This window comes from Entelurus aequoreus, linkage group LG19 (assembly GCF_033978785.1).
Source record: "Entelurus aequoreus isolate RoL-2023_Sb linkage group LG19, RoL_Eaeq_v1.1, whole genome shotgun sequence".
In the NCBI taxonomy this organism is placed as follows: domain Eukaryota; kingdom Metazoa; phylum Chordata; class Actinopteri; order Syngnathiformes; family Syngnathidae; genus Entelurus; species Entelurus aequoreus.
In genome coordinates this window covers 25,717,431-25,734,812 of record NC_084749.1, presented here as the reverse complement: position 1 = coordinate 25,734,812, position 17,382 = coordinate 25,717,431, and the positions used below count along the sequence as shown (strand labels likewise).

Sequence of the window (17,382 nt, the reverse complement as noted above, 5' to 3'; positions counted from 1 at the left end):
CACATATTCTTAATATAGTATACATTTTAACTGACCTTTATTTGACTATGTTTGTCTTTTTGTAGGTGGCTAAAATATGCGGTGCTGCTGACCGCCGTCTAACGTTACGTTACTGTGTGATACATTGACTAACGTAACGTTAAGTATAGGTACCTCATGCAACCCTGCTTAAAAAAAATCACTTGACAAAAAGTATGAATAAGGTAGCGAACTGCAGTGGACGCAACATATTGCCGTGTTTGCAATAACGTTATAACCATAGACATCTTATAAGTAGACGCAGCATTGGTTGCTCTGACGCGATCAATTTGGCTGCCATCTTGAAGTGGTGATGAGGAGCCGGCGAGCAGCCTAAACTGACAGTTGACAGGTAGAAAACAAAGATGGTGTTCAGCGTTTTCCTGCTCAAATGAGCGGACTGTTGAAAATAGGAATCGGGGGATTACTTTTCACAAGTAAGAGTTAACATTAACGTACTATTGGTTGTATTTTATGAAAATAATAACTATGTTTGTCTTTTTGTAGGTGGCTAAAATATTCGGTGCTGCTGACCGCCGTCTAACGTTAAGTTACTGTGTGTGATACATTGACTAACATAACGTTATATGTAGGTACCTCATGCAACCCTGCTTAAAAAAATTCACTTGACAAAAAGTATGAATAAGGTAGCGAACTGCAGTGGACGCAACATATTGCCGTGTTTGCAATAACGTTATAACCATAGACATCTTATAAGTAGACGCAGCATTGGTTGCTGTGACGCGATCAATTTGGCCGCCATCTTGAAGTGGTGATGAGGAGCCGGCGAGCAGCCTAAACTGACAGTTGACAGGTAGAAAACAAAGATGGTGTTCAGCGTTTTCCTGCTCAAATGAGCGGACTGTTGAAAATAGGAATCGGGGGATTACTTTTCACAAGTAAGATTTAAAATTAACGTACTATTGGTTGTATTTTATGAAAATAATATTACCACAGAGTTGAGAAGGAGCAAAGATCTTCAATATTTGTATGTGAAAATCACAAAAAAATCTTCTGGGGGAGGATGACGCCCCTACAGGTGTTTGGTTTACAAACTTTCAGCCCCACCTAAAACAAAATTCACCAGCCGCCACTGATTATGATGCATTCTCATTTTAGGCAAAATATAAGACAATACTTTCTTAACAGTATAATTGTAACGAGGAATAAGTCTTCAAGTAACAATATTCAAATACTAACATTGTTGGGTAAAACAGCATTTGGTTTTATTCTGAATCCAGTGAAACAGATTGGTGGTTTTAGCTGATATAAAGACTTTCAGGTGTTTGTATATGTTTATGTTGAAGTATTTGGCAGACACTTTTATCCAAAGCGACATACATAAAAAATGCATATAAAACAATCACTGTAAACATTATCATTTAAGGGAAGAATGTAATACAAAATATCAATACAAAGTGTCAAGACAGAATACACTCTGCTGCTGCAGCAACAGAGGGTCTATAGGTCCTAAGATATATATCTAATGTATTCATACATTGTTTATGTAGGATATACGCATGTATATATAACCTAATCATATTGTTTCTTCAATTTAAAAATAGCTGACCGTTTTTTTCCCCCTTTACTGGGCTTATATTCCCAGTTTTGATCTCAGACGTCTGGTCACTTATAGCGTATAAGAATATTATACTACTGTTAAGCAAACTATGAATAATAAAACACGCCAAAACATGTGTCCGTTATCATAGCTACACGTATGACAAAAACGCGCGTGAAAATCAGTGGTATTCAGTGACGTAAGATGAATTAAATGCGCTGACAGTTCATTGCTCCTGCCAAATGAATTGCACTGAGTGGAGCGGATCACCACTCCAAGATGGCGGCCCCGCATCTCGTCTGCGCCAGTAGCGCTCGATGCTGCGTCTACTTATAAGATGTCTATGGTTATAACGTTAGCAGTTAGTTTGCAGCCTCACTGATTTAACTACACAGCATATAAAAGTCACGTTACTTAGCCAATAAACGTTATCTTACATTCAAAACTTACCCTTCTTTGTGCATCTTCAAATGTCGAACAAAGTTGGAAGTTGTTGCGTCTCCGTCTGTAATATTCGAACTGCGTGATTTGCATACGGCAATTCGTTTTTTGTTGACCAAGTTGTAGTTTTTATACCCGAACGAAACCAACTTTGGCATAATTGTTTCTCACTGCCGCATTGTTTGACAACTTCTCTTCATTGGTTCTCCTGCAATTTGATTGGATGAATGCTGTGTGATGAAAACAACGTAGATCGAATTTGATTGGCTATTGTACTGACAGCACACCAGCTGACAGGAACAACACGCTAATAGACACAGACGAAGAAAATGAAAAATACGGAGCGCTCCCAAATAACTTTTTAAGCTTTGGATTTTGGGGAAAGTAGCAAGTCATGTCAAGTCAAAAGGCTCAAGTCCAAGTGAAGTCACAAGTCATTGATGTTAAAGTCCAAGTCGAGTTGCAAGTCTCTTTAGATTTTGTCAAGTCGAGTCTAAAGTCATCAAATTCATGACTCGAGTCCAAGTCATGTGACTCGAGTCCACACCTCTGGTGCTATCTGTGTATTAGCGGTGGACTACAGCAACACAACCAGGAGGACTTTGAGATGGATAGCAGACGCGCTACCGTGAGTGCAGCTTTGGCTTCCAAACATTTGATCGCTTGCCCGTACGTGCGTGTCGCTATGTGCATGTCACGTACGTAACTTTGGGGAAATATATGTTTCTTGCCGACTCTGATGGCGGCCGGGGTGTCGTCGAAAGCTCAACGCCCGCCGCCGCCATCCCGTCGCTAAGTTAGCTTCAATGGTGTCGTTAGCAACAGCATTGTTAAGCTTCGCCAAGCTGGAAATTATTAACCGTGTATTTACATGTCCATGGTTTAATAGTATTGTTGATCTTCTGTCTATCCTTCCAGTCAGGGGTTTATTTCTTTTGTTTCTATCTGCATTTGAGCCCCATGCTATCATGTTAGCTCAGTAGCTAAAGAGCTTCGCCGATGTATTGTCGTGGAGATAAAAGTCACTGTGAATGTCCATTTCGTGTTCTCGACTCTCATTTTCAAGAGGATATAGTATCCGAGGTGGTTTAAAATACAAATCCGTGATCCACAATAAAAAAAGGAGCAATAAACCCCTGTACCTAAGTTATGGTCAGAGCGAAAAAAGATACGTCCTGCACTGCACTGTAGTCCTTCACTCTCACTTTCCTCATCCACGAATCTTTCATCCTCGCTTAAATTAATGGGGTAATCGTCGCTTTCTCTGTCCGAATCTCTCTCGCTGCATTGTAAATAATGGGAAAAGGTGAGGAGACCTTCCTCCTGTGACGTCACGCTACTTCCGGTATAGGCAAGGCTTTTTTTAATCAGCGACCAAAAGTTGCGAACTTTATCGTCGTTGTTCTCTACTAAATCCTTTCAGCAAAAATATGGCAATATCGCGAAATGATCAAGTATGACACATAGAATGGATCTGCTATCCCCGTTTAAATAAAAAAAATTCATTTCAGTAGGACTTTAAGTATTGTCTTCTCAATTGCTTAGTAAATTTCTCACCCAAGTATTGTAAAGCTGGGATTGTTGTTTTTTTAGATTAACATTCTGTGTAATTTTTGTCAATAACATTTTAAAAATTATGTTTTTAAAAAGCCAACACAGCATACCGGTATAGGTCGTACGTCAGTGAAGTGAATTATATTTATAAAGCGCTTTTCTCTAGTGACTCAAAGCAATTTACATAGTGAAACCCAATAATCTAAGTTACATTTAAACCAGTGTGGGTGGCACTGGGAGCATGTGGGTAAAGTGTCTTGCCCAAGGACACAACGGAAGTGACTAGGATGGCGGAAGCGGGAATTGAACCTGGAACCCTGAAGTTGCTAGCACGGCCACTCTACCAACCGAGCTATGCTGCCCTCAACCAATAGTAACCAATAGGAGCTTTTGTATCCTGTAACATGTTTTGAAAATGTTTTGTTATAATTTATATACCAAAGTATATATTACTAGAATGTTGAGTGTTTAATCCGTGTTGAATTGAGAATCGATTCTGAATCAAATACTCACCTCAAGAATCGGAATCGAATCAATTCATGTGGTGCCTAAAGATTTCCTGCACCTTTATTGACTACATTTGTGAGTGTCAATGGTGGTTTCCTTTCAGGTGCCCTGTGAGTGACTGACGACCAGCCCAGAATGGAACAGGATATCGAAAATATGGATGGACATAATTGACCAGCAAAGGTAAAGTATAACGACTTACCACACAGTAAAAAACAAAACAAAAAAAACAAACCTTTGATTACCAATAGTGACATTTTTATTATTTGTACAATAGAGACTTTAATACATTATTCAAAACACTTCTTATATACTGAAAAAATTGTAAGTCCCAAAGCCGAAAATGGCTTCAGTATAATTGCTGCACAGCATTTTTTAAATTTTATACATATATATTTTTTTTTTTTGTAAAAACTGTATCTTAAATAGTATGTACAGACAGCATCTGCAAAATGCATTCTAAACACATGATATATATTATATATACTTCGGCAGTTACATTTCTTTTCATAAATATTCAAAATTAAAACTGGAAGGATTTTAACTTGCATTTGCAAATAAATAAATACATAAATAAACAAAACAAAATAGTGCTGTAAACTGTCACTGAAAATTGTCCAACTTGAACAGCGCGTCTCTCATTGGAGGTAAAAGTACTTTGTCACACAACAGAAGAAGCAGCATTCAAGTTGAGTAAGTGTATACTGCAGAAAGCATGGGCACATTCACAATTAGTAGGAGTCGTTTGAAATCGAAGTTCTTTCACAGCTATTGTACAGTGAAACTGTCTCAGCTCTTATGGTAGCTTATCACATAAAAAAATGATTTTCTTTATAACCATATACATATATATATATGTATATATATATATATTTATAATATATTTGTATAACACAAATTACAATTACAATAGAAATACATTTTGTACAGTTTTAGATGGTACATGTTTAGGTTCCCAAGTCATACTGTGCGTACCTTCATCTATCACAATATTATAAGAGTCATTATAAAATATCATAACCTTTGAGCAACGCAAGGTATCGCAATATATTTAGAAATAATTACCTGAAACGTAGTAAAATAATTATATTATCAAACCTTTTCTTTCTTCGCATCATAATACCTTTCACATTTTTAGATTTTAAATTAGCTTGAGTTGGAAGCTGTGGTCACAGCCAATTAATTTTAACTGTACAATTTGGTGAAACATCATTGACACATTTTGCGGTGGGGTGTGTGGGGCCTGACTTGATGCAATTCATAGACAACAATGTCTTGACACGCATGAAATGTGTGCTATGCAGTTGATGCATTTATATGACCATCAAATGTGTATTTAACACTCACTCGGGACATTGAACCAATCGCAACTGGAATGTTTAGATCAGGGTGTCAAACGTACGGCCCGAGGGCCGGATCAGGCCCGCACAGGTTTTATCCAGCCTGCGGGATGAGTTTGAATGTTAATGTCTTATTTTTAAGTTATCGTGCCGTGATTTTACCAGTCCGGCCCACTTCGGAGTAGATTTTTCTCCACGTGGCCCCCGAACTAAAATGAGTTTGACACACCTGGTTTAGATAGTTTAAAAAGACATTTCAGCTCTCATTAGAGCAGGCTCTGTCATTTCATAATCAAAGATTGGATAGGGCAGTTCTAGTCTGAGGGGATGGTGCAGGATCCAAGTATGTATTCCCCCGTCCCCAACCAAGAATGGTTTCACTCTTTTAAGGTGATGGTTTTGTTTATGGGGGGTCCACCTTAGAGGTTAAATACTTGGATCCTGCACCATCCTCTCAGCCAAGATGTCATCTGAGAAAAGATGAACAGTCCAATTGCAATACATTCAATGCCCTCAGAGTACAACTACCTGGATAAATGAGAATATTCACTTACAGTATGTAATTAGTTGTAATCTGTTTTAAAGAACTGGTGTGTCGGATTTCGTCATTTAATTAAAAAAGAGCTTCTCACCAAATGGTCACAAAAACAACAATAACACTGAATAATTTGTTATGGTTATTCCGATAAATCCCTTGAAATCCTGCATACTGGGTCTTTAAGCAGAACAGTCTTGTTTTTTTCCGGCTACTCACTTGCTGGCACTGCTGCCAGACCAGATGTGGGCTGCAAAAATGTAAGTTCTGGTATTTTGGGCTTGTGTAAATATCACTTGGGAGGATGAAAGGCTTCATTTTGGACCAAATATAGAACATCATCCTCACCATAAATCTGCAGTGTCCCAACTCCATGACTCTCTCTGTCCAAAATGAACAGTGAAATGATTGCATTCTGTGTGTTTATAATACAACACAAACGCTGTAAACAAACATTATGGATAATATTACAGAGTGCATATGTGTTTGGGAGAGTCTAAGATCAGGATTCCAAAATCACTTTACACATGTGTGGAGGGCAGCATTGCATATACAGTATGTTATGTGACCGTGTAAACATGAGCATGAGTTTCTCATTAGATGGCACTATAGGACACGTTAGACTCGACTGCAAAGCTCAATAGACAGCAGCTTCAAAATATCAATATTGCTTTCGCTCTTTTTGTAGCACAGCTGTAAAGCAGGCAGTTTGCTGAACACAATGTAAACAGTAGTGACGATGGCTTGAACTAAAAACGCTTATTCAACCCAAAGAAAATAAATGTCTTTAGGGTGTATTCACAAGACAAAACTGAATTTATGGTTTCAAAAACAATATGAACACAACTTGTTTAGGCCCCTAGGGCAGCTCTGGAAAGCTGCAGCTCAATGTATGTACACAAGGCAGAAGTTTGTTGTTTTGTTTTAAATGTTCATTTCTGTACACTAGAAGCAGATGTCAGAACAACATTATAATAGAAATCAAACCGGGGGAGTAAATCAGATTACGGTACTCTAAGCAAAAAGACATTGAAGAACATAGAAGTAGGTGTTTAAAGGAATTCAAACAAATACCAAGAAAAGGTCATAAAACAAAAGCTCATCATACTCCATTTCTAGATACCAAACCAACCAAACAAAAAAGACTGCATACATTTAGATTAGATGTCTAAATAACAACTCAAACACAAAATTATACTGGAGCAGCCCTGTGGTAACTTAAGTTGTATACTGTAGTCCTTTGGGGTCCTTTAGGCCGTTAATCAGATCCCTCGCCAGTAGACGGATATGTTTCCTATGTTACATTTGGCACGAGTATTTGCCTATGATCCAGCAATAGGCACACAAAAAAGTCTGCATTCCCCTAAAAAGTTTTTTTTTTTTTTTTTAAAAAGGAGGCTCATTTTTTTTCAGTTCCACCAGCCTCCAGCAGAGAACAGGTGGGGTGGTGAGTGATGGTGACTAGCACAGAAGTGATGTTTGTTTATTGTTATAAAGGTATTTCTAGGGAGCGCTGCTGTCTCTCAGAACCACCAAGTCCACCGTCCTTTGGAAACTCTTCAGCAGAGAGACGGCTGTCTTGTGCTCCATGTGTAAAAAATTATGTCCATTAGCCTGCAAGGCAAACACGCAGCACAGTCAGCAGCATGTGTGTGCGCATGCATCTATAGATATGTACGTTGCAGTGCTTTTTTTGTGTGGAAGGATGGAGGTTCACTGCCATCATTAGCTCAGTAACACATCACTGTTGGGGAAAAGAGAGAAAAGTGGAGGAGCTACACACATGCTGTTGAAAGAGAAGGGGTAAAGACAAAAAAAAGGACATTTAAGATGAATTCAACAATTGTGGAAGAGAGAGGAAAGGGTCAGGAAAGGGAGTATTGTATGCTAGGTATTGATATTTTTTATTTTCTTTCTTTTTTTTTTAAACATGATGAGAACAAATCTTGCTATTTACCACTTTCACACTCCTTATAGAGCAGGGGTGTCAAACTCATTTTAGATCGGGGGCCACATTGAGAAAAATCTACTCCCAAGTGGGCGCCCGATTACTTAAAAATAAAGAACTCTTCAGATTGTTTTCTTTGTTTAAAAATAGAACAAGCACATTCTGAAATTGTACAAATCATAATGTTGTTGTTGTTTTGTTTTACAATTACCTGTTGCGGTTAATACTATATATACTTTATTTGTCGTTATTTACATGTTCTGAATAAATTATGTGATAATGTTCATCAGTCAACTCATTGGTGTTCATTTTCAATCTATCAAGATAAAAAAAACTATATCGAAATCAAATTACAGTACGTCATTTATGTAGTTTTATCATTTTCCTCTACTGATGTACTAACATTATGTGGTTTATTTTGTACATATGTAGCATCATCTACAAAGATACAAAGAATTGCTATTGCGACATCCAGTGAACACATTTACAACAGCTGTGTCTTTCATTCAAAAATGTCAGGTTAATTTTTATACATAGCAAACTCATCCGGCGGGCTGGATAAAACCTGTTTGCGGGCCTGATCCGGCCCTCGGGCCGTATGTTTGACACCCCTGTTATAGAGCATATTAATATGTCACTTTGTTGTTCTCTGCTATGGGTTATATTAAAATATCAGTTTTAAAGTCTGAGATTGACAACTTTGGTTTAGTTAAACAAAGGCAGCACTGTTGAACTTGTGCATTACTTATGCTGACATTCGTTAAGTCCGATTAGGTGAATAGGTAATCAGTGAATAGAAAACATACCAGATTCAAATAATTCAAATGTTGAAATTGATGGAATTTGTTTTGCTTAGGTATTAAAATGAAGCATTAGGAGATCTCTGCACACAGATACTCACAGGAAGTAAATACATATTGCCATTAACACACTGAATGCACTGCCCTCTACAGGTGACCCACACATTTTTACATGTCTGTATTCTGGACAGGCCCATCTAGAAAAAATATTTACCTGCTAACATTCTGTTGTTGACTTTGATGCACATTTGTGGTCAGAAGGGTACATACACAAACAATGTTTGTATTCGTATTTACCCTAATATACATGGTAATTGATATATTTGTAAATTTTCGGGAAAAATTGTTTATTTAGAGGTTTTGTTAAAGTCCTGGGTTTTGTGCACAGTCAACAAATATTAAAATTAGGCTTGAGGTTGGTGCTTTAACAACAAACAGATGCTTACTGTTTTATCCATCGTCTTGGTTTTGAAAAAATTTTAAAGTTGGAAGACCAGATGCATTTGGGGCAGTGTGCATTTATTTTTATTGTTTTATTTTGTTAAAAGGCCTGCACAAGAACAGCACAACATATCACTAAATGAAAACCATACACACAATGAAACATAAAATAATAATATAAATAATAATGAAAAAATTATTAGACACTGAAGGTGCTTTACGGTAAGCGCCCATTATTCTTTCAGTACACATTTACACGGTTTGTACATTGGTGGTGGAAAGCTACATTGCAGCCACATTTGCTCTGCGGTAGACTGACGAAAACATGGCTACCAATTCACACCAAACATTTATTCTATGGATGTATTATCTGCAGCCGATAATTATGGGCCGAATAATGGCAATTATGACGTCACATTGATAATTCCGATAATGAAAAATCAACCAATAGGCTAATAATAGGTTAATAATAAAGGCTTATCATCTTTGTGTTTGTCTTGGATTCTCTGTCCTGGTTTATGCTGCCACCTGACTTCTCAACCCCTCCCCTCCACTACAGTATGGTTTTATAGTTGTGATTCATGATACCACGCGCGCAGTCTGTTGTGTAGAGAGAAAATCATCGTGGTGCAGCAGTCACCAGTGTGAGCTTTCTTTACCGTGTCAGAAGAAGACATTTCACTCGCAGTTTGCAAAACGTGTTGTGCACAAATTCCACCGGGAGGGAAAAAAAAGTGCTTCAACACAACAAATTCGATGAGTCACTTTAAAAATTCACCATCGTGAAGATTTATGGAAGATGTACGACACTGTCTGTGCTGCTAAGCCAATAGTAGGGGGGCAGGTTTAGGGAGGTGTTAGTTCTTATATAACATAATAGCGGCAACCGCAGCAAACGTAAAGCCACATGACTGATGGGAAAGTCTTTCATAAGAGGCAACAGTTTAAAAGAAAATAAGAAATTGACAACAAATTTAATAGTTGTTCTTGTTTAACTTTATGGTTCATCTGAAGGACACAGGTAATGATTAGTTGACTGATGATTTCCTTGTGGAAAAACTGCACTTTGATGTCTACAATTGAATGTTACCTTTCTAAAAGCACTTATTCCACCACTTTACTACTGTCAGGAAGAAAAAAAATAATTTATTTTTATTTTTGACAATTAACAAGAGACGTGACTCCACTAATTAAGGTGTCGTTGCTAACTGCATTGCAACATCTTACTGTCTTAGTTCTACTGGCCTCATTTATGTACATGTCCTGTATGTTGTGTTGGAAATGTTTGTTTTTTTTATTCTATGTAATATTCAGAATGTTTAAATAGTTTGTTGTCTACCAATGAAATAATTGAAAATTCTGACGTCTTTTAGCAGTCTTTAGCAATTTATTCCCATTCATATACTGCAATGGAGGTGAGGTGAGTGAAGTGTCTTGCCCAAAAATGTAATTCAACCCAAAAATGTTCTGGAACTGCTCTACCTCCTGAGCAAATGGTTCTATTGGTGGTAGCAGTAAAATGCTTTGGGGTTGTTATTTTCCATGGAACCTCGATTTACCAACTCCACTGGTTCTTGAACAGGGTTCGAAAAAGAAAAGTTTGCATATTGAATCACATTTCTCCATAAGAAAACAAAGTAAAAATTAGTAATGGCATCTGGCCTTGACAAAAGTCAGTGTTTTAGTGTTTGTACACTTTGAACACAAAATAAAGTGTTATATACAGTACTGTATATTACACAAACATAACAAAGGGGTGATTAATCAACATTTTATTTAATAAAAAAGCCCAAACTACTAACTGAACTGTCCTCAGTTGTCACACACACACACACACACACACACACACACACACACACACACACACACACACACACACACACACACACACACACACACAAACGCACGCACACACACACACACACACACACACACACACACACACACACACACACACACACACACACACACACACACACACACACACACACAATCACTAGTTCTGTGGTGCACTCACAGTTTGAAATCAAAAAAATCCTTAACTTCAACAGCCAGGTTGCCACACTGATTAAGAATGTGTCAGTTTATCTTCTTGGTGTGCAGCGGAAGAATGGGGGATGCAGCGGCGTCGACAACGCTGCGGGTACTTACTGAAAATTTTAAAGCACACATCGTTTGTCCATTGCTTTCTTTGGAATCATACTGAGTTAGCAAAACTAGACATTTTTTTAAAGTACTCAACTAAAACACTTGCACAACAGCTAAGCTAACGACAGCACTGATGTGCTGACTGACCGAGCACCGAAGATCGATCAGCCAACCCTCAACGGATGGATGAAACGTTGTTAAACACCAACGCATATTTCTAGTCGGTATGCAGTTCATAAGTTCAAATAATGAGGGATTCGTAGACCAAGGTTCCACTGTACGAGTTATTTTGGCCCTAAATCCCAAAGTATAATTTTAATTTCAGAAAATCAATGTATTGACCTAAAGAGGGCTGTGCACCAGATACTATATCCCCACAATCCAACATATTTGGAGCACTTATACTGTATGTGTGCCTCTGCTATAAAAAAAACAAAGCAATGTCTGCTTGACTAAACACTATTTGCCTTGTGTTTAAATGACTGGGAAGGGAAGGGAAGGTTTTCAGGAGGAAAAGGCAAACATGGTTTTTGTTACTGGTTCATCTGATGATGTGTGAGAGGTTGTTACCTGCAGTATCTTGTCTCCAGGCTTCAGAGCGGTTGCGGCGGGCCCGTCATGCTGTACCCTAGTAACAAAGATACCCTATAAGTCAAAATGATACAAGGTTAGGACAACACAGGGACACGATGGTTTAGAATCTTTGCCTTTTTCATTCTCATCTTAATCAACCCCTCCATAAAATAACATGTCTGCCAAAAAATGCAAGGGCATTCACTCTGATTGTAGAGGTGCATCCAAATATACAGCAATCGATGTATTGTAGGTGTTTAAAGGCCTACTGAAACCCACTACTACCGACCACGCAGTCTGATAGTTTATATATAAATGATGAAATCTTAACATTGCAACACATGCCAATATGGCCGGGTTAACTTATAAAGTGCAATTTTAAATTTCCCGCGAAACTTCCGGTTGAAAACGTCTATGTATGATGACGTATGCGCGTGACGTCAATCGTTGAAACGGAAGTATTCGGACACATTGTATCCAATACAAAAAGCTCGGTTTTCATCGCAAAATTCCACAGTATTCTGGACATCTGTGTTGGTGAATCTTTTGCAATTTGTTTAATGAACAATGAAGACTGCAAAGAAGAAAGCTGTAGGTGGGATCGGTGTATCAGCGGCTGGCTGCAGCAACACAACAAGGAGGACTTTTACTTGGATAGCAGACGCGCTATCCGACGCTAGCCGCCGACCGCATTGATGATCGGGTGAAGTCCTTCGTCGCTCCGTCGATCGCTGGAACGCAGGTGAGCACGGGTGTTGATGAGCAGATGAGGGCTGGCTGACGTAGGTGGATAGCTAATGTTTTTAGCATAGCTCTGTGAGGTCCCGTTGCTAAGTTAGCTTCAATGGTGTCGTTAGCAACAGCATTGTTAAGCTTCGCCAGGCTGGAAAGCATTAACCGTGTAGTTACAGGTCCATGGTTTAATAGTATTGTTGATTTTCTGTCTATCCTTCCAGTCAGGGGTTTATTTATTTTGTTTCTATCTGCAGTTAAGCCCGATGCTATCACGTTAGCTCCGTAGCTAAAGAGCTTCGCCGATGTATTGTCGTGGAGATAAAAGTCACTGTGAATGTCCATTTCGCGTTCTTGACTCTCATTTTCAAGAGGATATAGTATCCGAGGTGGTTTAAAATACAAATCCGTGATCCCCAATAAAAAAAGGAGAGAGTGTGGAATCCAATGAGCCGTACCTAAGTTACGGTCAGAGCGAAAAAAGATGCGTCCTGCACTACACTCTAGTCCTTCACTCTCACGTTCCTCATCCACAAATCTTTCATCCTGGCTCAAATTAATGGGGTAATCGTTGCTTTCTCGGTCCGAATCGCTCTCGCTGCTGGGGAAATGTGAGGAGCCTTTCAACCTGTGACGTCACGCTACTTCCGGTACAGGCAAGGCTTTTTTTATCAGCGACCAAAAGTTGCGAACTTTATCGTCGATGTTCTCTACTAAATCCTTTCAGCAAAAATATGGCAATATCGCGAAATGATCAAGTATGACACATAGAATGGATCTGCTATCCCCGTTTAAATAAAAAAAAATTATTTCAGTAGGCCTTTAAGTATTTTAAGTTCTTACACTTTACTGGAAGTTAAACATAACTATTGTTTAACAGCACCAGTATGTATTTACTGATATACACAAGATAGGGGTAAGAACAATAGGTATGGAATGGGTACTGAGGAAAAGAGTACGGTAGTCAGGAGGGCAGAAGATTACAAAAAGATCCCTAAATGACCCAAGGCAGAGATTATAAAAACACCAACATCTTTTCACAGCGTGGCAAAAGATGTTTTTGCGGACAGCATGGGACAATGCTCAGCTCAACGTGTTTCAGCAGGTTGTTGAACACACGACTGAGAGATGGGCCACATAGAAGGGATGCCAGTTAATAAAGAACTATACCAATGACACCAACATACTGCATACTGAGTGAAGAGTAAACACGTAGAGATACAGAGGGCAGGTTTAGGGAGGTGTTAGTTCTATTGTAACACTGGCATTTATACAGTGAGCCTCATACATGTGTTTAAATGAGTTTGGATTTAGTTTTTTTCCTAATTATGTAATTTTAAAGAATATTGGTGAGACATTGAAGCACAAAATTGTGGTATGGAGCTCACTGTACGTACAACTACAAGAGTGCATGTTAACAGGTGAAATTGTGAAGCGTTAGTCACACATATAGGGTACAGAAGGCATATACTGCATAAAGTATGTACAAATCATTACTCTGTAACATTGACAACATAAAAAAAAATGTTTGAACACACAAAAATACTCAAATTATTTTGCAAAGTGACAGCAACTCAATCTATCAAGGCACCAAGGAACACTGGGAAAGGGAACATTTACATGGTTGTAAGTGAATCTTTTGAAGGGCTAAGAACACACTGAAAAAATTAATGTTAGCAATGTTAAACATTTTGACCATGAATAGATATTTATCGCCACTGATACATTTTAAATGTAATCGTGATCAGTCCATATTCATGCCTACCCTTCACACATTTTAGTTGGTTGATTTAGTTTTTTTGAATAGGTATCTTTTAGTTGGCAGTAGGGTTGTACAGTATACCTGTATTAGTATAGTACCGCGATACTAATGAATCATATTCGGTACTATACCGCCTCTGAAAACTACCGGTCCGCCCAGCCGCAGTCAGCAGTGTTTTAAGATACTTCTAAATCACTAATCCTCGCCTTCATGGTGACAAATAAAGTAAGTTTCTTACAAGTATCATCCCTGCAGGATGAGGAATAGCTAAACATGTTTCACTACACACCGTAGGAGGATACAATAGGTAACCACTAACAACAAGCTAGCAACAAATGCCATGAGTGGATCTACACCTGACATCCACTGTAATGATACCAAGTACAGGACCGTATCTAGTCGGTACTACTATGATTACGTCGATATTTTTTGGCATCACAACATCTTTCGTTTTTTTTTAAATGTATATTTTGTTTATAAACTTTCCCTGGACACACGAGGACTTTGAATATGACCAATGTATGATCCTGTACCTACTTGGTATCAGATTGATACCCAAATGTGTGGTATCATCCAAAACCAATGTAAAGCATCCAAACAACAGAAGAATAAATAATTACATTTGAACAGAAGTGTAGATAGAACATGTTAAAAAAGAAAGTAAGCAGATATTAACAGTAAATGAACAAGTAGATTCATCATTCATTTTCTACCACTTGTCCTTAATAACAAAATAATAGAATGGAAAATGACACAATATGTTACTGCATATGTCAGCAGACTAAATTAGGAGCCTTTGTTTGTTTAGTTACTACTAAAAGACAAGTTGTCTTGTATGTTCACTATTTTATTTAGGGACAAACTTGCAATAAGAAACATATGTTTAATGTACCGTAAGATTTTTTGTTAAAATAAAGCCAATAATGCAATTTTTTGTTGTCCCTTTTATTTAGAAAAGTATCGAAAAGTACCGAAAAGTATCAAAATCATTTTGGTTCCGGTACCAAAATATTGGTATCGGGACAACACTAGTTGGCAGTATAACAAAAGAAAACAAACAAACAACAAATATGTATATGTATGTATATTTTTAAATTATTATATGCTAAATTATTATTTCTATAATTTTCTATGAAATTAATATAAAATTAATGCTCAGGCAGGAAGAAATGTTTTTGTTTGTTTTAACTATGTTCCCTAAAATACACATTAAGGCTATAAAGTTTGTTCTATCTGAATACTTGATTAATTGAACAAACAAATTGATAGCTTACTCGATTAGTAAAATAACCGTAAAAAGAATGAAAGTTATATTAAGCAGGATAATTGTTGTTTATTTTAACTATTTTCCCTAAAATATGCAGAGGCTTGAAAGTGTGATTTATCTGATTCCTCGATTAATGGAAAAAAAACTCATCTGTAGTTTAATAATTACTAAAATAATCGATAAGTGCAGCTTTATTTTATATCAGGTTTTTTTTGGGGGGGTGCACAAATTAAAGAAAAGGGAATGACAACATTAATGTTGTAAACAACGATTGTCACACACACTATGTGTGGTGAAATTTGTCCTCTGCATTTGACCCATTCCATTGTTCACCCCCTGGGAGGTGAGGGGAGTAGTGAGCAGCTCGGGAATCATTTGGTAATTTAACCCCCAATTCCAACCCTTGATGCTGAGTGCCAAGCAGGGTGGCAATGTGTCCCGTTAGTCTTTGATATGACTCGGCCGGGGTTTGAACTCACGACCTCCCAGTCTCAGGGCGGACACTCTAACAACAAAGCCACTGAGCTGGTGGCTCTGTTACATATAACACTATGTAACAGAGGTCCTCAAACCATGTATTTATGTCTGAATCGTGATTCTTATTTATTTCGATTCTAAATCAATACATAGTTTTTAAGAATCAATTTTCAAATAGGCGTTACTTAGGCCACGCCTACGCTTACTCGGTTGCGTATACACATCATACATAAGCAGCCAATAGAGCTTTTGTAACCTTTAAACTGTTTCGAAAATGCTTTATTATAATTGATATTCCAAATAATATATTGCGAGGATCGGTTTGAATCGAGAAGTACACAGTACACAGTAATGTATTGATATATAATGTCTTTAATAGCACTAACTTTCTTTTCCTTTCTTGTCACTAAGGCTGTAAAAATTAACGCTCCATTGCAATCAAGTCCATCTTCATTGTTAATATGATACATCACAGAATGACTCAAAGTCCCGGAATATGCTCTGGCAACCCATTTCAGGCAGTTTGTCCAAGTAGTGTTACCATCACCACACTTGCACAAATTGGCAGTCGATCCAGTAGAGAAGCAAAAAAGTCAATATTTAAGACGATAAACAGCACAATGGTTCTTTCGAAGTAAGTTTGAGTAAGAAAAAACATAACAGTCGGCCTACATTAAGTATTATGCACACTCTTGCAGGAAGGAGTTTTCTTTTCACCGAAACGATTCCAGCTGAAAATACCAAAATAATATCACAAAAGGAGTGACAGGTCCACATTATTGTGGATAAAGCTTTGTTTAGCTAAAAGGTGTTCCATAAAAATGTACAGTACAGTATATTTGTTTTACAGACCTATTTTCAGGCAATTTTTTTTCTCCCTTTTAAAACGGTTCGTTTTGAAAGGTGGAGTTGTCAGATGCAAATAAACCTCTCCTTACAATGCCCCCCAACACTAACTGCGTATTCGCCCCCGCCTGGTAGAAATGTTGTGTAGGCTACAAGGTACGCTACGAGCGCTTGTAGGCTATGAGCGACATCACGAAGGGTTGTACAACTCGTCTATTGCCAAACACAGTAGGCACTCATCCAATTAAAAGTAGTTTTTAGGAAAATCATTCATTGTTTTGTCAGAGGACAGTGATGCTATTGTCTTGCAGTAAAAGGCTAAGCTAGCTACACAACATGTCGAGCTAACATTGCTAACGTACCATTCGAACATTTTTAACATCCGTTATTACTTACCGTTTCATTGTCTCCTCCATTGCCATAATTAGTAGT

The 17,382-nt window shown here is 37.8% G+C and overlaps 1 protein-coding gene and 1 long non-coding RNA gene across 14 annotated transcripts in view; one reads left to right on the top strand and one right to left on the bottom strand.

The window, feature by feature from the left end:
* LOC133635230 (uncharacterized) overlaps window positions 1–17,382 on the top strand; it is a 52,656-nt gene that overhangs the window by 27,563 nt on the left and 7,711 nt on the right. The window contains exon 2 of the long non-coding RNA XR_009822035.1: window positions 4,185–4,264. This is a non-coding gene — a long non-coding RNA (uncharacterized LOC133635230). The remainder of the gene's footprint in view (window positions 1–4,184; window positions 4,265–17,382) is intronic.
* The window catches only part of LOC133635227 (leucine-rich repeat-containing protein 7-like), a 149,722-nt gene continuing 136,841 nt past the window's right edge, over window positions 4,502–17,382 (bottom strand). For 7 of the 13 annotated variants that reach the window (XM_062028154.1, XM_062028157.1, XM_062028151.1 and 4 more), the window contains 2 exons: window positions 11,864–11,938; window positions 4,502–7,570 (listed from right to left, as the gene is read on the bottom strand). In XM_062028154.1, the coding sequence (XP_061884138.1) occupies window positions 7,460–7,570; window positions 11,864–11,938 (186 nt within the window). In that variant the 3' untranslated portion in view covers window positions 4,502–7,459. Of the gene's footprint in view, window positions 7,743–11,863; window positions 11,939–17,382 lie in introns of all 13 variants that reach the window. The other 6 variants (XM_062028158.1, XM_062028161.1, XM_062028155.1 and 3 more) reach the window with 5 other exon arrangements.